This window comes from Rhodnius prolixus, unplaced genomic scaffold (genome assembly GCF_049639745.1).
Source record: "Rhodnius prolixus isolate KJV_2025 unplaced genomic scaffold, Rpr scaffold_1, whole genome shotgun sequence".
Classification (NCBI taxonomy): Eukaryota; Metazoa; Arthropoda; class Insecta; order Hemiptera; family Reduviidae; genus Rhodnius; species Rhodnius prolixus.
The window spans coordinates 64,752,084-64,768,805 of NW_027411581.1; the positions used below are offsets into that span (position 1 = coordinate 64,752,084).

The window sequence follows — 16,722 nt, forward strand, 5'->3', positions numbered from 1 at the left end:
TTAAAGGTTAATAAAAAGAAATTTACAGTAAACTATGTTTGCTAGTCGCCTCCGTCCACACCTAATTGGTAGCTGGACGTAAAGCCCGCCTGAGAAAATAAACAATTACTTACTTACTAATGTGAGACTTATTGCATATTAAAATATTAATAACAATTCAAATGTGTGACTGAATGTGAAAACAAATGCAACATAAGTGGTAAACAGAGTTTTGTTAGTTACTCCTCCACCTACGAGTACATTAAAAATTACTTTTTATTAAAACAACAAGGATAGCCGAGCGGTTAAGAGACTAGACCCGCAATGCAAAGATGTATTGTTGGTTTAGTGGGTTCGATTCCCAGTCTAGGGTCTGTAAAGTTTTTATAATGGTTAATATGTGAATTAAATAGTACATAATTCGTTTGCTAATTGCCGTCTACGTCCACGGCATGTATGGTAAAAGTGTTGATATTAGCAAATTACAAAAACTGAAGAAATTTATTTAAAACAAAAAGGAATTAGCTAAAATTTATTCTTCAATATATAATTAAAATACCTCTTTTATTGTTCTCTACATAAAATTTAAGTACTTAATAAAATAAAGACATTTGGTATAAATTATTTATTAATTAATTTTTTTGTTTTGTTTTAAGGTATGGGCCCAGAACGCAGCCGGATATTACTATTGCGTGAGTAAAATCTTTCTTTATTTAATTAAATTTTCATTACGAGAAAATGTCATAAAAAGGATGCTGCCCCACATCACTCGCATTTTTTTTAAAAAAAAGCAGTATCATCAATTTGGTATGATGGAGATGATTAAATTTAATGCTGTGTTAAGAAAAGCGGGTTATCTTTCACCTCTGAATGAATTCTTCTAAATATTAAAACAAAAAGTAAACACTTCCTTAACTACTTCTTGTGATTGTCGATTTACTTCCTTCCCCCTTCCAGTCACTTCAGCGGCTTCCCGTTTAACCTCCTTTTTTTGTGAAGTTGGGTTAATGAGAAAAATAAATTAAGGGATAGTTTGAATTGGGTCGAGGTGGGTAAATGGGATGGCCAATAAGAAGCAGACAATCTTCTTGCTATTGATTGGTTAGACGGTGCATTTTACAGCATTTGTAAAGTTGGTTTGTTTTTTGTTTTTTCTTGTTTCTTCATTATTTACGATTATAATGAGAAGATAAAGAACACATAAAGTGTTCTGGCGATTAAATCAAAAAAGTTCACTTTGTTATAATTCCAGAACTTTCCAGTAAGACTGCAGTTACTTATGCTGACGATCCAGCATAGCTTTATCCTACAAATAAGTATATTAACCAATACAGTTCTGATTTTCAAATATTCGTAGAATCAAACTGATTTCAGTGATGCAATTTAAAGCTGAATCCTTCTAAAAATAGAAAAAGGAAAAAAATGTTTTCCCTTTGGAGGACCCGGAATGAAAACCTATGTCTGTTAAAATTTAACAACCAGGGAATTCCCTGGGAACAAAAGGATCAGAGAGTGCCTTGATCTTTACTTTGGCCGTAATCCTTGATACTAAAATTCACCTGGAGACTGCACCATCATCACAAAACTACCACAGAAACAGTTAGTACCCACTAATTAACAGAAACACTCCTGCACAGTTCTACAAGACACTCCTTAGACCACTTTTAACGTAATGTCCTGCCCAGACTGGATTACAGCAGCTACCAACAACACACTGGCCCGAAAAGACCTGCAGACTTTTCCAAAATAAAGTACAACGGAAAAAAGCCAGTGGACGCTTCCCATGGGTCTTACCAGGAGCACCCAAACACCCAGAGAACTTGCCAATTCAAGGCCATTCACACTCGCATGACCAAACTAACGGACCACCTCTTCCACTCACTGCCATCCACATCTTGGCGAGCCCAGCAGCTTTTCAAGAAAACTAATAACTAAGACTGTATCAAGAAACTAATAAGGAATTGAACTTTACTTGTAATATTTATAAATCCATTATGTTTAAAGCACTTTCTGAGCTTTAGCAACTCGTCTAAGATAAACAGTTTTCAGTTATATTGTACAGCTGTTTCAACTTTATAAAATCAATTTCTAAGAACAGAAACATGCTTATTGTTCTATTGCTTCGAATTAAAACATCTTTAAAATGAAATTTGAAACCTACCCAAATATTGAATTTTGTTATTAATAAGCATAACATGATTATAATATTGGTTTCGAGACCGTAAATTATTAAATTAAGGATTCAAAATTGGCGAGGAATCGGTCCAAATCAAAAAAACAACCACTCGTCTTTTTTGTGCCAACGTTTCTTCGACAAATATATTGCCTTCTTCACGCCCTGTATGGGTGTCCATACAATACACAGTTCAACATGGCCACAGCCATCTCAATCTTCTTTTTTTGAAGAAATGCCAGGATTCCCTGGATAATCTCTTGAGATTCTTTTGGAATCCTCCATTCGCCGTAGATCTTTTGCAACAAACTTTTCGTTCCCATATTCTAAGCAGTTCTTCACTTTCTTGGGTAATTGCCTAGTTCCCACCGCCGTACACCAATAGAGACCTTAATAATATTTTTTTTTTTTACCCAGCTTCTGGTTACGAATATAAACATCTGTATCCTGCAATTACTCTCTCTTTTATTTCAAAGATGATGTCACTATTTTTGCTGTCAGTACAGAGCAAAGATATATTTGAAGTTACCGCATGTGTAGAAAAGCTGTGCTTGATATTTATAAGCTTCGTCTTATGTTGCCTCGACTTTTTTTTTGCCTTCAATTCTTCAAAAATGCTCATCCTCAATGATGCCGTCATTGTACTGGCAGCAAAATTTTCATTTCAGCAGATTTGTTTTTTTTTTTTTTTTTGGTTTTCCTCTTCAACAGCTTAAACTTAACACTCAAAGCGCCCTTTATAGGACAACTTAAGCTCCCCTCTAGTAGTTAACGTAGTTTAAGGAATATCGTAGGAGTCATGTTTGAGAAAAAACTGTAAAAAATAAAAACATTTTTCGTACTGTAAATAGCTAATTCCGGTTTGAAAATCGACCACTAAATTCCGGTCGGGTTCCAAGATCAAATATATCAAAAATGAAATAAACTTTAAGCAATTTTTATTTCTTGAGTTATCAATTTATCACTCGCACACCCACCATTAAAACAAAAAATCATTTTTCGGACTCAGAGGACCTTACTTAGTAAGAATAGTAATAAATTTAGGCAGATGACTAAGAATTCGCTTTGGATAAAAAACAATAAATTATTGACTTTATCTCAGCCAAAGACTATAAATATTTAATAACTAAATAAAAATAAAGGAAAACGAATTTTATTATACAAATAGAGGATTAAATGAAAAATTAAGGGATGTGGGTGAGACTTCCGGAAAAGCTAGATCATATTGCTTGATCACATTTTCTATCCTGATAGGTTAGAAAGAAAAGTGGATTTTGACCCTTTATTCTTGTACTATTAGTATAAACAGATCCTTTATTCCAGGATAGCCCCCCATTATTCTGTTCTAACTACCCAGACAGTACACACCTGTGAGTAATTACTTATTCTATCAGAATTTAGCCATTATCCTCTCAAACATAGGATATCAAAATGTTATTCTTATTAAGGATTCAAAATTGGCGAAGAATCGGTCCAAATCAAAAAAAAAAAAACCCACTCGTCTTTTTGTTCTAGACCCAGTATAAGGCTGTTGTAGAGAACGATCTGCGGAAGGCAGCGAGGGCTATTCTCCAATGATGGAGGGAGGCAAACAGCCGAAGAATGGCACCCTCTAACTTGAATATTAAGTCCTAAGTCCCTAACAAAGTACCTGAAGCACCATGATAATGAATGATTAAAGGAAACTGTGCACATGTCGTTTTTGCACAGGAAACTGTGTTTGTTGGGAAAATTATTTTTTTCTATCAGGAAGAATTCAATTCAGATCATCTCTAAAAGGTGGTGGATATCAGGGGAATTATCACAAGAGGAAAAGGTGAAATGGAATTTCCCTAATATCAAGGAGAGGAAATGAGATCGGAAACGAAAGGCATATTGAGGTCACGGTAGAGGATAAGATGGGAGACAATAATAGGGAGTTTCAGTAATTCGCCACAGGATTTTGGAAGCGTTCCATGTAAATGGTAACGCACTGTTCTACAAAACTTAAATTTTAAGTAAATGCGTCTTTAATTTCCAAGTTTGATAATAATGTTTAAGTTTGAACTTGAACTTAAGTTCTAGTCGTCTGAGGAGGATACGCAACACACATTCTTTTTTGTATCTGAAACCATTTTTTGTTAAACGTATCTCAAGAAAATAATATCATAGTTATTCCAGTATTAAGCCATTGTCAACGATGATAATAATAACTAAGTCCATCCCCTAATTACTTCCATCGTTTGCCATTTTAGGGGCTTAACTGTACAGGATTTATAACGGATATTAATCGGCTTAATATATTGTAAATTGAATATACATACTTAATAAACAACTTGATACACTATTATCAGGTGAAATTAAATCAACTTCTCACGTGGAATGGGGGGAACTTGATCTTAATTTGGAGCTGTAAGATTTTATCTGTTTTGCTGTTTTTTATTTACTCTTCCTGGACAAAGCCGGGAATTTGTATGTGTGGCCGCCATTCTATTTCAACAGCAAACCTGATGATAGGGAGTTTATTAAAAAATATTCTCAACACGTATCGCGTAAGGTATGACATGTTTACGTGATGATTACATCAATAATAAAAGAAGCCTATAACCACCTAACATACTTTCCTATAAATTTCTCATATTAACCATTAATCAAAATCCGAGGCCTAGACCAGAGGAATCCAACCTACTAAACTAACAATACACCTTAGCATTGCGGGTCTAGCTTATAACCACCTAACATACTTTACTATAAAGTTCTCATATTAAACATTAAATAAAATCAAAGGCCTAGACCGGGGGAATCGAACCCACCAAACCAATAACACACCTTAGCATTGCGGGTCTAGCCTATAACCGCCTAACATACTTTATTATAAAGTTCTCATATTAAACATTAAATAAAATCCAAGGCCTAAACTGGGAATTGAACCCACTAAACCAACGATAGATCTTAGCTTTGCGGGTCTAGTCTATAACCGCCTAACATACTTTACTATAAATTTCTGATGTTAACAATTAAATAGAAACCAAAGCCTTGTCTGGGAATCGAACCCACCAAACCAATAACACACCTTAGCATTGCGGGTCTAGCCTATAACCGCCTAACATACTTTACTGTAAATTTCTCGTATTAACCATTAATCAAAATCCAAGGCCTAGACATTGAGCATCGAACCCACTAAACCAACAATATATCTTAGCTTTGCGGGTCTAGCCTATAACCGCCTAACATACTTTACTGTAAATTTCTCATATTAACCATTAATCAAAATCCAAGGCCTAGACCAGTGAGCATCGAACCCACTAAACCAACAATATATCTTAGCTTTGCGGGTCTAGCCTATAACCGCCTAACATACTTTACTGTAAATTTCTCATATTAACCATTAATCAAAATCCGAGGCCTAGATCGGGGGAATCGAACCCACTAAACCAACAATACATCTTAGCATTGCGGGTCTAGCCTCTAACCGCCTAACATACTTTACTGTAAATTTCTCATATTAACCATTAATCAAAATCCAAGGCGTAGTCCAGTGAGCATCGAACCCACTAAACCAACAATATATCTTAGCTTTGCGGGCCTTGCCTATAACTGCTCGGCTATCGTGGCGCCACAAAAAGTGGATCCGATATATCCATGTGCCCCTCTCTATTGACTTATTTTTAAAAGAATGATAAGTTAAGAAATTATATATTGAACCAAACATTAAAAAAAAAAAGAAAAAAAAAAAAATACCACCAAAAAATGGCCAAATTTTTTAAACAAGAAGCCATCTTTATTCTGATGGCCAATCACAACCATTTTTGTCCAGTATGTGTTTGCATCGTCACTTCTATGTTACAAATTCAAATTATGTGCCACTTTTTATTTGAATCTGACCAAAGATAACATTGGATTTTGGTTAGCCGTGAACATTTTTTGAGTACAGGTGAATTTTTTTAATATTTAGGTGTAAAATGAGAGCTTCAAAGATAATAATAATATAAAAAAAAAGGGGTTCACCCGTAGATATTGAATTTATTTATTAAATTTAAAGGAAACAATAAATTGACAGGATAGCAGGCTATATAACCTTCTTGACATCTTATGTGTTTTTGCCTTCATTACAATTTAATATGTTGGCCATCCTTCACCTGCTGTTGAATTCTTTATACTTCCGGCTAAAGGCTATCCTTTGGCTGCTACCTTCATCAACCCATATTCTCCCTCTATCTCTTCTATGCACTGACAGACACATTTATACGTGCATATTCCAATTTTTTTCCAATCTTATTGACTCAAGAATAAATTAGTATTTATTTAAGTGATTAAAAGTTGGTATAGATTTCATTAAACTGAGATGAATACAAAGAGAGATATAGAGGTTTGAATTTTGAAGTAGTTACAAAACCTTCACAATTTAACCTTCCATATCTCATTTACTATTTTCACCAGAATAATGCTATTAATATCAGTTATAGAGAATACTATTCTTGACATTTTGGTAAAGATTACATTAAATTGTGATGAATACAAAGAGAGATATAAAGGTTTGAAATTTGAAGTAGTTGCAAAACCTTCACAATTTAACCTTCCATATCTCATTCACTACTTTCACCAGAATAATGCTATTTATATCAGTTATAGAGAGTACTATTCTCTACATTTTGGTAAAGATTACATTAAATTGTGATGAATACAAAGAGAGATATAAAGGTTTGAAATTTGAAGTAGTTGCAAAACCTTCACAATTTAACCTTCCATATCTCATTCACTACTTTCACCAGAATAATGCTATTTATATCAGTTATAGAGATTACTACCAGTAATCTCCTTTAAAAATATTATCAGTTTTTATCACAATAACATATTCATTGAATTTTAAAATTAAAAAAATATAATCCAATTATATAAGCAGAATTAAAAACTATGTGCTTCCAAAGAAACTAACAATAAAAGCTATGAAACGCTGTCAGTAATATAAAACAGGGTATATAAGAGTTCAGTTTTAAGCTAAGACTCGGTTTACGATATTGTTGGTTGGATTGTTGTTAAGTTTGAGCTTTTAGTATTCAATGGGATTGCTTTATGAGCGCTAAAAGCTTTCTAAAGACGAAGTTAGGTGTCCTTTATTTTCAATTATGTATAGTATTAATGGACGTTGTAATAGTAATTAATTTTGACACTTCTGTGGCTGTTTTACGGGAAAACGATTTAATATTGTTCATTAATTTGTTTCCTACTTACTTTCTATAATTTTTATTGATAATAAAGATTTTTTTTTGCACTGAATGAGTGATAATTTATTCAACTTTAAAAAATGCAGCTCAATCAAACTGATTCCAATAAATACAATACATAAACACTTTTTTTAAAAAAAACAACCAAAAACACTGAACTCTAAAAAGGAATGTACTTCTCTTAGAGGTTATAATCCAACCCGAAACCTTCCGTAACCTAGCAACCTTAAATAACAACAATCCGTAACCTAGCAACCTTAAAAAACAACAAACCGTTACCTAGCAACCTTAAAAAAAACAAACTATTATGTACTACTTACAACAAATGTATGTCTTTAACTGGTACAACTTGATAACAATTGACTAACTCAAACGAATTTCTCACTCTTAAGATTCGTTCCTCTCACCTAATTTACATTTACTTCATAAATTTGTTTTATGGCTTCCATTAAAACATTAACATGACATTTTTAATCAGTAAATAGATCAAGAACATTGGAAAGAAAAAAAAAAATTGAAAGTTATCACAATACCAACTTTACTTTTAGGGTAAAACCAAATGGCCACTTAATCCACTTTTGTTCTTGAACGAATCCAGAGTAGTTTAGTAGAAGTTCAAAACTGAGTGCAAAAACTCGGCCAGTGCTTTTACTAGTTTGAAAACACAATTACCCAGTATGGTGGTGGCTTTTCTCTGGCTATCCAAGACACTTTCGTTCATTTCACCGTTTTATACAAAATACACAGGAGCTACAATCATCGTTGTAATGTGATTGTTTATACTCGTTCACTTTGCCAGTGCCTACCCTATCCAGTACTTATTAATGTTATTTTTTTATTGATTTTGTTTAAGAATCAGAATTAAGGAAGCCGTGACTTTCAACTAGTTCGATTTGACAATATTATTATAAATTTATTATTTTTTTTACTGACCCACAGAAAATTTAGGTAAAATTTTCGTAAAATGTTATAATTTTTAAATTCTTAAAATTTGAATAGAACCATTTTGAATCGAATAGTTAAGAAAGCAGAACTATGAAAGAAAAAGGATGCAAATTGGTTTTCTTGTTTCAACATGGAAAAATCTCACTGAGGATAAAGCAAAATAGTGTCTAAGGCGTCGTCCTATCAAAGAGCTCTAGTACAGAACTGCCATCAATCACTGTCTGTACTTCAATGTGAGACCCGTACAGGAAATAATCTCAGCTATCTGGTGAGCATTTGGTTGAGCCGGGGGGATTCAGTATGTATCTTTTTTAAAGAAGGTAACGGAGATATTATAACTCGATTTTAAACATTGAATTTAACCAAGAATTTCGTACATTCGGAATAACTTCCTTCTATTCCTGGCGAAAAGGAATTTAATCCTTTAGAAACTATTCCTTTGTATAGTCAGACACCTGTAGATCACAGACTCCAATCAATAGATCTTAATTCCTATTTTCTCTCCTTCGAGTTCCATGATTCCCGTCCTAACATTCCAGTATCTATCCCTGTAAATCCCTTTTAACCCTGAACAATTACGCGAGATTCGAATCCATGTTATTTTACCTTCACTAGAGAGTTTCACCGACCAACTCCAGCTATGCCCTTTCTCTTCAATTTCCTCCCTAAGAAGTTTTACGATCTTACAATCCTTTTTTTGCCACACCTGATATCATTTACGCACGTACAAACGAAAAAATAACCTGTTTAGTAGTTTCAGTGATATTTGTAATTAGATTCTCACACACACTTAACTCTAATTTAAATAAGACACCTTTGCATTTGAAAGCATTTATTTTCATATCATTTGCATTTCAAATTCTCCAGGTGGTAGTATCAGATTAACCCTAGGGATCTTGTTACAACTTTAAGTAGGTTTTGTTTCAAGTTCTTGATAACAGTGATTAGGTATTATTCCATGTTTATTTCTTCTTGTTTATTCCATTAACTTTTAGTTTATATCATTTAAAATTATAATTGGAACATGTTTGTTACAAGTTGTGTTACTGATTTTGTTAATGTCAGTAGAAATTCAATCTTTTTTTTGGGGGGGGGGCGGAATTCTTTCTTTTGTTTCCGGTTATTTTTCCCCCACTTGCTATCATTGTCAAAGGTTCCTTGAGTTTGTGTGTTTCACGAGTGCTGCAGATGTGTGTGATTCATTGCAACCGGAATTTGATATTTCTCTTATTGCCACCACCACGGTATTTGGGTTTTGGTGGTCAAAATAGGTCATACCGGAAGTTACATTGTATCGAAATTTTTTTTTAGCAATTTTGAGATTTTCTTGAAAACTGTTCCAACGATATTTCTTTAATCATGGCCCTGTGGGGCTACATTCATAGGGGGACATTTTTGCTGGAAAATTCCAGCATTCCATTTAGGGCAGTACTTAGTGAGGAGTTCTTAACAGTACTGATGCAATACTTTTTTATTTTGTTTATTTATTTTGCAACTGTAGTCAATACTACAAGCAAAAGCGATGATAAGGACAGCGTGAATACACATGCCCGTATACATATGTACATCCATACACGCACACCCTGCATGTACACCCAGAGGCATGAGTGGAGTGAACAACGACCATCCCAGTGAAAGGAAGCCGTTAGTTCGCCATGTTGGCAAGCTCACGCAGCAACCATCCTAGGAGAGCTCGCCTTTATGTGTTATGAGATGTTCGCGTGGCCACCGCCGCGAAGGAAGTGTTGCAGTAGACATGTAGTAGACATCAGAGAGGTTGTAATGACTGTCTAGATTTGAGTGGAGTTTTATGTACCGAGATTGAAACGTGAGGAATATTTATATCAGAATGTATTGTGTGATTGGAGATGTAGAAGGAAGTTGCAATACTTAAATTTATTTTATCTTTTCATTAAACTTCATCAAAGGACTTAAATACTTTCAGTACTTGCTTAATGCTTTTAAAATACTTATTATAAGTACAAAAAACCAAAATCGGTTGGCTTACAAGTAGATTTATCTGGCGTTGGGCTAAAGTAACCCCCTTAAGAGCCAACGTAGCCCCCCAGTTTAGCTAAGCAATACGGTTTTAGCGGTACAAGGAAATCCGCTATATCCGGATTATTCCATTTAAAACTTCCGCCCATATTGCATGGATTTATTTTTTATAAAAAGAATAAATAATTAATATTTTAAAGTTTTAAATAAACCATTTGAGAAGGACCACAGGGTAAATTAGGGCGGTCTATATATTCCCTGGAGATACGCCACTTTTACAGCGCCCTCTGCTAGCTACATTCCTTTTCACGTTCGACCTTCATGTACTCGGCAACCCCAACCTAGAGGGCAGGCGATGTCATCTTTAATATTGCACACTCCAGTCCCCGGGTGTACTGGGCACGTTTGCATTGCCCCCCCCCCACAACGGGAACCTAAATTTTACAACTTCCACCTGCTCGAACATGAATTGCCCTCTTGTTGCCCATATTTGGTCGCCCTTTAGATTCTAAATTAGCATTCCAGCTAGAGTAAAGTAAATAAAAGAAAACTTATATGTCCAGATTTTCCTTGACATGTAGATCGTAAAAATATTTAAATAAATAAGATACACAAAATAAATAAATAAATAAGTAAGTACAGGTATATAAAAGGCTTTCCTTTCGTAATTTTATTAAAGAATCAAGGAACCCACATTTTGTGAGGGAAAAATTGTTGATTGAGTGATTGCAGTGACTTTAAAAAATTTTAAAATAACTTATTTATTTAATTTTTACATAATTCTCACTTTTAAAGTGTATATTATAATAAAATACAATAACAACAACTAATACCTTAAATAGCAGGCGCCACGATAGCCGAGTGGTTATAGGCTAGACCCGCAACGCTAAGATGTATTGTTGGTTTAGTGGGTTCGATTCCCCTGAAATAGGCCTTGGATTTTATTTAATGGCTAATATGAGAAATTTATAGTAAAGTATGTTAGGCGGTTAGAGGCGAGACCCGCAACGCTAAGATGTATTGTTGGTTTAGTGGGTTCGATTCCCGGTGTCTAGGCGTTGGATTTTATTTAATGGTTAATATGAGAAATTTACATTAAAGTATGTTAGGCGGTTATAGGCTAGACCCGCAATGCTAAGATGTATTTTTTGTTTAGTGGGTTCGATTCCACCGGTCTCTAGGCCTTGGATTTTATTTAATGTTTAATATTGAGAACTTTATAGTACGGTATGTTTGCTAGCCGCCTCCGTCCACGACACCTAATTTGGTAGTTGGACGTAAAGTCTGCCTGAAAAAATAGGCAATTACTTTACTTTTTTTTATCTTATATAGTAATATTGATTTTCGTCAGCTAAATATTGTATACATACGTATAATTGTTAATTTTTTTTTGTTCGTAGTAATAAAATATTATGAAATTGTGGAGGAAATAAGCGAAAAACAAGTGAAATTATTCAGGCAGTGAATGTCAGTAGCGGAAGTAAAAAAACTAGTACCCGAAAATAATATTAGGTTTAAGCTTTTTGGGACATTCTGATCGCTTACTTCCCCTTTATAATGAGAAAGAGGAAGTGAAAATATGAAAACGCTGCCATATTCATTTAATTCTCCTTCAAAAAAAAAAAAAAAAAAAAAAAACACTAATTAAAGTTCTGAATCAATCTACGAACTCAACAAAAATAATGAAGAGAGAAGCAGCCAGTTAAGTTAACTGGGTACAAACAATACAGTTATAAAAAAACCCAGAAGATTGGGTACATTGTAGTGGTTACAAAGTTTGTATCAGTATTGTTACGTCAGTACAAGTTATTGAGCAGCTGCGAGCTTCCCCCCCCCATCTTCTGTTTAATTATTATTATTTTTTTTTGTAGATTATCGTTTTGTTTGGTTTTTTTTAATTTATTTTTTATTATTATTGTTTTTTTTTGTTCACTATGTTATTTTTGACGATACACTTTTTATTGGTGGAGAATTTTGTTTTTACTTTTTCAGAAATAGAAAGTAGGTATTGTAATCGAACAGATTTATCGATTTTGAGCTTTGCACCGGAAGTATCCGGTTTATGAGGGGTCCCGTGAGTTCGAAGGTTTGTTTGTGTAAAAAATATCTTAAAAACTAAAAAAAAAAAAAAAAAAAAAAAAAAAATAGCAGGGCACAACACAGATCGAAATTTTTTTAGACCGGAAGTTCGAAGTTACGGAACTAATTTTCCACTTTTTTTCAGTTTTTCTTTCAATTATGCTCACACACACGTTGTACTCATGCATGGTGGCTTTGTGGCCTTATTTGAAACTAGATTTCCTGTCTTCGGGAGGTTTAATGTTTTCTTGCCGGAGATTGTGGCATCTAGTAATTTTAACGACTTTTCTAGATTTATTCCAGTGCACTGGGCGATTGAGTCGCCATACTCCCTAGTGTCCTGCTACTACTTTATTAGTTTATTGTACTGTTATCTGGCAATCTTTAGCAGAATTTGTTGGTCATGAAGCCCCGGTATCTCTCTTGAGATGAGGGGTTGGTGGGGGAACAATGGGAACCATTTTGGATTGCCTGCGTTCCTTCCCCTTTTTGGTGGAACCACCCTTCTAATAACAATCTACAATCTAGTGGCCTTATTTGAAACTGGAAAATTCAGTTTTATGGGACTACTAAGCGAGTGAGATCTTGTAAAGTGATGAGAATTAAGGTTGGCTCAAACGATGGGAGCTTTACAGGAACTTTGTGAGTTCCAAATTTAAGAATAGTCGTAAGAAAAGCTCGTGTCCGCTCCAATTCTTTTGGTTTCCTTTTCTGTTTTCCACAATGTTTTCATTAAAAAAGAAAAATAAATAAACAAAAAATGACTATGACCAGTTTTCAAGCGTGAAAGAAAAAAAAACCGGAAAAGCTAAAGCGCTGAGCAAGTAAGTTGGCTTTTCCTCGTCGCAGCACTTACACTCTTTTGAAGTTAACATAATAGAAGTGGTAACAAAGTTCACACTACCGGCAAGTACTTCCAAGTTAGCATTTCAAGTTGGCTTCAAGTTAACCAACTTGACAAGTATGAACACTAGCTTTCCAGTTCTGCTAATAGTAGGGAAATAAAATAAAGTTTGCTTTTCTTTTTTCTTCGGGGAAAAAAAAGAAAAATCTCGTCTTCAACTTCATCTTCTACTTTTACTTTTTGGAGAAATTCAATTTTCTTTTTCGATTTCACCAATAATTTCTTAATCTTCCCTAAATTAGGCGTTTTTTTTTGTTTTTTTTTACAAATAACTTGCATCCAGAGGTGTATTTTAAGGGTGAATTGGAAGAAATGGGCGAGTCGTATTATTGGGCAGCTTCTATCCTCCAGAATTCTAGACAAGAAGAATATATTACCTAAACTACATTACGTGCTTCATAACTTAGGACCCTATGATGCCCCCAAAACAAATACAGATTCTGAAGCTTAACATTGTATTAAATGGGTCATATAGTGAAATTCAACAATTCAACCAAATTAATGGAATATTCAAAAAGATTTATTATCAGGTATAAAAAATTAAAAATTTTTTTGTTTTCCAAATACATTTTTTTAAACTGCTTTGATACTGTATTCTCCCCACAAACAATAATATTTGTTAAAGATATTTTAATGCAAAATTTCATATCACAATTTCCTGCCCTTATTTATCAAAGAAATATTTAGACAATTGGAAAAATACAAAATTAATAACGTTTATTGCAAATCATTGTAATCGATATTAAAACAAATAAATGCAAACTCAGTATTAATAGAATCGATATATGTTGACAGGATTTTATTCCTCTTAATAAAAACAAAATTGAAATCTATATATATTTTGTGTACTTGTTGAATACACCGATTCTCGTCCGATCACTGAAGTTAAGCGTCAACGAGCGTGGTTAGTACCTGGATGGGTGACCTCATATTCAGTATCACATAATCCGTCTGTCTTTACAACTACGCTCAATTTACGAGTTTTATTTCTGCTCAAAGTATCTCCTTGAAAGATGTATTTCCGAATGAAGAACTCAATTTTGATTGAAATACGCCCTCTTAAGGAGAAAAAAAACAGGTAATTTTTACTGTTATTTTATAACGATTTTTTTCTTTTTTATCGCCAGTTTTATGACCATTAATAAAAACTGAAACAGCTTTTTATTGATTTCTTTGATTTTATCCAACTTAATGTTTATTGCATCCCTCAACATTTTATCCAAAATCAAAGTTAGATTAACCAGTTTGGGGAGGGGGGTAGATTTCGAAACTTCAATTACGTCACCATCTCGCACTGTACTTGCTGAATCAAAAATGTGGTTGCGAGACGGTGTTGTAAGTGAATTCAGAAATCTCTACACTAAACTGTTTAATGCACTTCTGATGATGCCTGAAAGTGTGAAACCGTTCAGGGATCCAAGAAATATGCGTGCTATGCTAAAATCAGAAGATAATTATCTAGCACTACGGAGCTAGGCCATATTTTCAATTTTATTGTTTAACAAATCAGTGACGTTTCTATTTTATGATTACATCATTAAGGAAATTGTTAAAAAAATAACAAAATATACAGCTTTTTTTATGGCAAAGCTTTGCTTTGTTGGTATGAAAAATCTGTTGTTAATAGTAAAGTAATTGCCTACTCTTTCAGGCGGGCTTCACGTCCAAATACCCAAATTAGGTGTCGTGGACGGAGGCGACTAGCAAACATACTTTACTGTAAATTTCTTTTATTAACCATTAAATAAAATCCAAGACCTAGACCAGGGAATCGAACCCACTGAACCAACAATACAACTTAGCTTTGCGGGTCTAGCCTTTTAACCGCCTAACATACTTTACTATAAAGTTCTCTTATTAATCATTAAATAAAATCCAAGACCTAGACCAGGGAATCGAACCCACTAAACCAACAATACATCTTAGCTTTGCGGGTCTTGCCTATAACCGCTCGGCTATTGTGGCGCTTTCTGTTGTTAATAGCCTTTAATAGTTAATGCAGCTTTCTCATAGGACAATTCTTGAGATTTTCCTTTTTTTTACTATTTCTTTTTTCTTACTCCGAAATTCAGCAATTTAGAGGGAAACCTATCTTTCTCCTCCTCCAAGGAAAGTCTTTTATTCAATTTTCCATGAAAATGTGTCAATTAAGGCGTTATAGACCACCTTGAGTGAAATATGTTTATGATTTTTACCCTTTTACGTATTTTGGGGAAAATTGTGAAAATTCTTTCAGTAAAAAATGTACTTTCAGCTGTGGAAAACTTACATTACTTCAAATTCTGTATTTCAATAAAAAAAAAATTTAACGTTCTGTTAAGTTATAAAGGACCAAGGACTTGAAATTATAATGAAATGCTACCTTTAAGGGAAGTTTACCCACTTCCTGTTCGCGGAAGTGTCCTTAATTGAATTTTCCTGCAAAAAAAAATGATGTTTATAAAAAGTTTTTTGGCGAAAACTCACTTTGGAAAATTAGGCACGATCGATGAAAATATTTTCTTTCTTTACGTATTACCTTTTTTCTTAATAATGGATAACAATTTTTACATAAATAAATTCTATTTAGAAGAGAGTTATTTTATAATAGGCGAACCAAGTTTGGAAAGGGGCGCAGGATATTCAAGAAAGCCCCCTCTAGTCACGTTGCTTGTTGAACGTGGTCAACGAGACATTATGCCTCAGTTCACGTTCACTAAAACACGTGACCATTGCCTGCCAATATCACGTGGCACATTTATAACATTCCCCACTAGGAAGTGATCTTGTAGAAAACGTGACAATTCATATAAAATGAGGCTAAATATTCCCCCTCCCCCTTTTTCCTTGTCATCAACTTGTATTTAGTGCTTTTTATTTTTTTTGTGAGAACTTGTGTGGCAAACAGGTCAATACTGTGTAGACGCACTTCCGCTCTGCTATTGTAATCTGGTGTAGCGACTTCCTCAATCTACTCAAGTTTCTAACTCACTGATTTGCTTCAAAATCCGAACTTTTGAGTAATTGATAAAATTCTTATCAATACAAAATATCCCAACTAAACCGAGAACTGTGCCTAGTTTTTATCAACATTTCCTTGTACAATGGGCGGGCTACAGGACCTTTTAATGTGCCCTCAATCAATTTATATTATAAAATTTAGTGACTAAACCAACAATACATCTTAGCATTGCGGGCCTAGCCTCTTAACCGCCTAACATACTTTACTGTAAACTTCCCATAGTAATTATTATTATTATGAGCGTAATTATGTAAGTAAAACTCCAAATATATAAAAAAAAATTATTGCAAAAAATGGTATTACGCTAATTGAAAAAGTTAATGTCATTTAGTTTTTTTTTTTATTATAAAAACAAATTAGCATTACTTTGTAGGGCAAATGGAGTATATTTACAGAACAAATAAACAAGAGACTTGTGTGGGCGTGGCAATGTATAACT

General features: G+C 33.8%; 1 protein-coding gene across 2 annotated transcripts in view; it reads left to right on the top strand.

The window, feature by feature from the left end:
- LOC141446118 (dipeptidase 1-like) overlaps positions 1-16,722 on the top strand; it is a 290,995-nt gene that overhangs the window by 79,515 nt on the left and 194,758 nt on the right. For both annotated transcript variants that reach the window (XM_074112557.1, XM_074112555.1), the window contains exon 3: positions 636-671. In XM_074112557.1, coding sequence (XP_073968658.1) covers positions 636-671 — 36 coding nt within the window. The remainder of the gene's footprint in view (positions 1-635; positions 672-16,722) is intronic.